The 6,000-nt window shown below is 41.4% G+C and overlaps 1 protein-coding gene across 2 annotated transcripts in view; it reads left to right on the top strand.

Annotated features, from left to right (window-relative positions):
• Positions 1–218: 218 nt before the first annotated feature.
• The window catches only part of TMEM236 (transmembrane protein 236), a 38,018-nt gene continuing 32,236 nt past the window's right edge, over positions 219–6,000 (top strand). Inside the window, exons 1-2 of one of the 2 annotated variants that reach the window (XM_072749423.1) lie at positions 219–452; positions 920–1,023. In XM_072749423.1, coding sequence (XP_072605524.1) covers positions 926–1,023 — 98 coding nt within the window. In that variant the 5' untranslated portion in view covers positions 219–452; positions 920–925. Of the gene's footprint in view, positions 453–919; positions 1,024–5,472; positions 5,828–6,000 lie in introns of those variants that run through there. The other variant, XM_026015908.2, reaches the window with a different exon arrangement.

Raw genomic sequence — 6,000 nt, 5'->3', positions numbered from 1 at the left:
TGAGATTACAAATGATCTTACTAACAATTTAGGAGACTTTCAGTTTTTGACTTCCTGTGGGCAGGAAGGAAATGACAGTTGGAAGTGTGGAGAACAGGTGTTACCCTGGACAGCGTGATATCTTCTGCTTACTAAAATAAAAAACACTGCATCAACATTCCTACATGGAAGTGAGTTCTAACCACAAGACTCAGTCTTTCCACCACAGACCCAGCTCCAGAAAACCAGATCTGTTTCCTACCAGGAAGTTGTTAAACCCAGCATTAAAGAGCAGAGTAAGGGGCAGAGTTCTTTGAATCAGTCTTGGATGAATCCAAGTAAAGAATTTGGGGGTGTGAAAATGTCCCCTTCCTTGTCCTTTCAGTTACTGGCAGTGCAATTGCATGGAGGACTCGTCAGGGGACTTAGAAGGGAAAGAATCAGGATTGGCATAAACTGGTCTCAGCTGAAGGGTAGGTGACTTCAAACCCTCTCACATCTCTTTTTGTCTCTTTCTCCAAGTTGGGCGTCTAGCATTATTTCCTCCCAGTAGCTAAATGCTGCCATAATGGCATTCTTTTTCTTTGCCAAGCTACTTGCTCTATCCCTGGTGAAGGAATCTACCCTGCCTCCCAAACTGTTATGGACATTTTAGACAAATGGACACTTTAGAAGGGCTGAGGACTCTGAAATAATTGAAGGTTGTGCCTTGGTCCAGACAAAGAAACAGCCAGTTTTCTCCAGCCTCCTTTGTTAATGTTCAAATCCATGATGGAATATGCACTTTTGAGAGCATATGGACTAAAAAATGTTGGGAAAGATTATTTTTAACACTGGAACTTGAGTCTTTGTGAATGCTTGGAAAGAGATCTTTTCCTAACCTGCATCTTGAGATGAAGAAACTACAATCCCTAGAGGCTTTGTTTCCTCTCTTCTCTAGAAAGCTATGGAACCATGGGTACAGATGAAGGAGACCTGGAGGCTGTATTTAGGGCCATACAAGGAAACTGAAGCTCATAGGCTGAGTGAACAGATTGTTTTGGGGTAGGTAATACATGATTTTTCCTTCTGAAAGATTAGTGTGAGAGCCAGGATTCCCTTGGAATAAAAGATGAGTTAGCTATTATCAAAGCTTAGCACATTCCCCCAACTGTCTACCACTTCTCTTACCCTTCCTCTCCATCCATTCCTTCCACAAATTCCTATTTTTTGATAGATACTGTGCTGAGATATGATGATACAAGCAGTCTTTGCCTCCAGGGCGCTTCCAGTTTTGTAGAGGACCCAGTGCACAAACAATACAGGGAGGCAAGTACTATGGTGTAAGTGTGGACAAATCCAGGAGGATTCAGAAGGTGTTTTGACTCAAAGGAGGAAATGCTTATTTCTGTTTTTCTCCTCTAAAGGAGAGCAAGGAAGGGTTTCAGAGAGGAAGAAACTCTTAGAGTGGAGCCTGAAGGATAAAGGCTATGCTTTTCCCATTCTCTTGTGAGATCAGAAGGTAATAAAATTCTGCCCTCATAGCCCATTTGGCAAACTGTTATTCAAGTTTCTCCTCATTTTCTGCTTGCCTCTTGGTTATTTCATTGCTCTTTAGTGCTGCCATTTTAGGGATAAGTAGAAGTGAGATTTATTTATGTTGCTTTTGCTCAGAAGTGAGGGAAAACAAACTGATGGAGGAAAGATTTAAAAAATAGAACATAAAATTTTTATTAAGCCAGAATTGCTTTGTGTAATTGATTTTTATTAATCAAAAATTATTTACTAATTTTTATACTGGTGAAATATTACAGCTTTGCAAATATTAATAAATCAAAAGTGAAAACCCCTTCAACCCATTCCCCAGGAGCAGCACTATTAACAGTTGATGAATGTATTCCTGATTTTTAATTTATGCTTCAATCTACAACTCTGATATTTTAAAACAAAAATGAGATTGTGCCATTCACATTGTTTTATGTAGCTTCTGCAACTTGCTCCTTTCCTACCCCTCTCTCAACTCACTACATCATGAACATTCTTAGTACTAATTTCCAAAGAAAATGTCATTATATGACACAGAGAAGGTTGCTGTAGTAATATATGGATATTGCTCTGAGTCAAAAGAAAAATCAATTTGGCCAAAACTTAACTCCTTCGGGAAGCCCTCTCTGATCAACTCTACTCGATTTTTCTTGATACTTTCTTCTGAATCATGTAGTCTTTACATATTCTTTTGGTATAATGTTTGGCTCCTGCTCATAAACATATTCCTTTCTTGTACTCAAGCCCTTTTGGTTGCCAAGAACAAAGAGCCCATTTGTAAGAATACACATGAACTGGAATGTTCAAGAACCGAGGGACTGGTGTCTCTTTGTGTGCTTACATCTCCCTGTTCATCCCTTCCAGTTTTCTCACTCTCTGGGTTGGCTTCTTTACTGACTTTTCTGTTCCCTCACCACTTGGCTTCCATTTGTTCATCCATTCATTCAGCAAATAAGTACTGAAAGTCTCAACATAACCAGGGTAGTTCCTGGGTTGCTTTAATCCTGACTCCAAATCATGGCTTCCTTTTGTTCCACTTACCAAATTCTCCTTGTGCTTCTCAGTTCAAGGTTCTAAGCTTGGGCAAGTGGGCCCAGTTTATGGAGGGATATTCTGTGGCCCAGGGCCTATTCATCCAGATGTGGCTAGAGGGGGGTGTGGAGGACTGTGCTTAGGAGAGCCCTTCACAGCCCTGACATGCCCAGCTCATTCCCTCAGTGTTCTCAGGTCTTACCTGTGCATCTGTGACATCTCCCTAACCAGAATATAAATCAATACTGTATCTCTATCATGATTTGCTCATACAAAGTGTCCAATAAACAATGTTAACACAGGCACTCTTTCCTTTACACGGAGGCGGGCTTGTTGTGGATAGAGGGTGAGAATCACAACCTCCCTCCTATTTAGAGAAAGCACAGCTAATTTTCAGAGCATTCTGTGCTGTAAGAACTGTGGGTCACATCACACGAATGTTGTCTTTGAAGGTAAAGGTGAAGACATATTAGGAACTGCTCTCAAATTATATCTGAGAAATATAAAGCGAGTGCCGTTTTAAAATTCCCATATTTGGGGCAGCCTGGGTGGCTCAGCAGTTTAGCACCACCTTCAGCCCAGGGCCTGATCCTGCAGTCCTGGGTTTGAGTCCCACATCGGGCTCCCTGCATGGAGCCTGCTTCTCCCTCTGCTTGTGTCTCTGCCTCTCTCTCTCTCTCTCTCTCTCTCTCTCTCTCTCTCATGTGTGTGTCTCATGAATAAATAAAAATCTTTAAAAAAATAAAATTCCCATATTTGGAAATAAAATTTGAATACTTAAAATGGAATTAAAGACCCAGGCCAGAGTCCTTTTGCTTGGAGCCAATTTTATTCAACAACTATCTTCAACTGCCCAGGGCACAATTCCTATTAATACATAAAATTTGTAGAAGAAATTATAACACAACATAGCACTGATGACTCAAGACAGAGGGCTAGGAGGTTAGAGTATAATTTGTACCTAGCTTCTCTTAAATAGAAAATCTTGTCAGGAATGATGTGATATAGAGAATCAATGATAATTATATGGTATTAGAAGCAGTTGGTGATAGAACTGCTGCTCAGATGGTTTTTCTACCCCGTCCTTTCACATTCTTGTTACCTGTCTTCCAGGTCTCTTCTTTCATTTGAGAGGACTTCTGCAAAACACCAGCAGAGTGGAGATTCTGGTTCAAGTAAAATAGATAGCCCGAGAAACAAACGGGCTAATTCTGTTGCAGTAGGAGGGCAGGAGGCATTAATCCTCGAGCCACTACCAGAGTCCCTGGTGCACTGGGGAGCCAGGCACACCGAGCCCCTGTACAAAGGGCCTGCCTGGGGAGAGAGGAACCCAGGGAGATACTGGTGTGCCTCAGGCTGTCAGCAGGCACAGGAAAAGCCATCTAAAGAAGCAAGCATATGGAAGAGTCAGAATCCGTATCTGTTGATGCGGTGCTCCCCTCATTCCTCTTTTTTGGTTGTAGCCAAGGCTCTCCCTCCTGTCCAGGCAGCTCTATAGCTCCCTTCACTGGCTTCCCCACTTTCAGGTTGACGTTACTCCTGTCCTTCCTCCACACCAGCACTCACTCCCCTTTCCAAAATATCAAGTAAGTGGCTCTTCTGTCCAGAATACGTTGCTTTCTCACTGCCTGTCTCACACACTCACACACACACATACACTCACCCAAATCCTTCATGAAACGTTTATATTCTGACCCCAGCCAATTCTTATAACATCACCTGTCCCTACTTTCTGCCAATCAACAACACCAGATTCTCATTACCATCCAGCCTCCTGGCTTCTTTGTGTCTGGAATGTCACTGACACCCCAGAACCTGCCATCTGTCCTCCTCATCCTTATCTTTCCCTCCCCTTCCCACAGCACATAGAGGAAGTTGTCTGGGTTACCATAGCACTTAGATTTGTACTTCTGACCTCAGTGATTTTTGTTGTTCACAGGTTTGTTTTCTCCTTTGAACTCTGAGTATTTTTAGGGAAGAAATCTTCTGTCCATTCACCTTCACACCCCAGGACCTAGCAAAAGCCAAGTGTTTGTTGCAGGTGCTCAAAGGTAGTTTTTGAGGAAGGATATTCATGGAGACGATTGTTGTGTTTTAAATATTTGATATGCTTTTGGACTAGATATAGACAGCTCTTAATGTGTCAATCATGATAACAGGTTTCTAACATATGTTGGTTTCCTCACCATCAAAATAAAAATGTTAATCTATGTTATATAACAATTAATGTGTAAGAACAGATAGTTCAAAAAAAAAAAAAAAGAACAGATAGTTCAAGTACCAGGGAAAAATCTGGTTAGGAGATTGGCATGTGAATCCAAACACCCTTTTCAAGTGCTTTGAAGAAAAGTGAGGGGAGTCTTCCTTGATAAAGACCCAGGTTTTGGGTATGTCTTTTTGCCTGAATTTGCTTAGATATAAAAATTGGGGATTGAATTACAGCTCTTCTCTCCTTTTTTTTTTTTATTTTTAAGATTTTACTTATTCATGAGACACACAGAGGCAGAGACATAGGCAGAGGGAGAAGCAGGCTCCCCACAGGGAACCCCATGTGGGGCTTGATCCCAGGGCCCCCGGCATCAAGACCTGAGCCAAAGGCAGATGCTTGACCACAGAACCACCCAGGTGCCCCTCTTCTCCTTTAACTCTAAAATTATATGATCCCAGTGGTTCTACTTAGCAAGTGTTGAATATTACATATGTTTCTGTATGTGCTCAAATTAGCAGTCCAAGCTACACGGAAAGACCAGCTTTTTGCCAGTGCTGCAAGGCATATTCAGAAGTTCATTTGACTTTGAATAATGAACATGCAAACACACTAAATGGTCATTTCCACAACTGTTCTGTTTCTTTAAGAGACCTCGCTTGTTAAGTTGGAAGATCATTGAACCATATGAGGGTCAATAAAAGAATAAAAAGTCACTGGTTAGTGATTTCAGTACAAGGAACTTGATCCTAGTTCACTATCAGTGTCCATATGCTGCTCACAGTCAAAGGGGGAGTGTTGGATCCTCAGCAGCTTGAACTTCCTCAGGATGGTTTCTGGAAGAATAATCAAGCTCCTGGTTTTTGAGCTGCTTGAGTTTGTGGCTTTCTCCACACCCACGCTTGTAATTATGGAACAGTTTGCCTCTGTCTATCAAAGCCTAACAGGTACCCCTGGAAAAACACATTATTGGCTGATTGTTTCCTGTTCCATTGCCTATGTGGCTTCAGTGACTCTACTGATTTGGGTTCCCATAAAAGTTCTCTTATACAAGAAGTATCGCCTTTACAAAAAAATTAAAGGATGGTAAGTAGAAGGGTTCTAAAGCAGGGAATCTCGGTGATGCTTTCAAAGATACTTTCTCAGGTATTATGTGTAAGGATATTAGCGTAGCACGAATGTACTTAAGGTATATGCATTATGATTAATGAGAAGTCATTATCACCATTTCTTTAAATGTGTTATTTTGGTGTCTTCCT

This window comes from Vulpes vulpes, chromosome 2 (genome assembly GCF_048418805.1).
Source record: "Vulpes vulpes isolate BD-2025 chromosome 2, VulVul3, whole genome shotgun sequence".
Classification (NCBI taxonomy): Eukaryota; Metazoa; Chordata; class Mammalia; order Carnivora; family Canidae; genus Vulpes; species Vulpes vulpes.
Note: the sequence above shows the minus strand (reverse complement) of the source record. Positions and strands in the feature narration are given on the sequence as shown.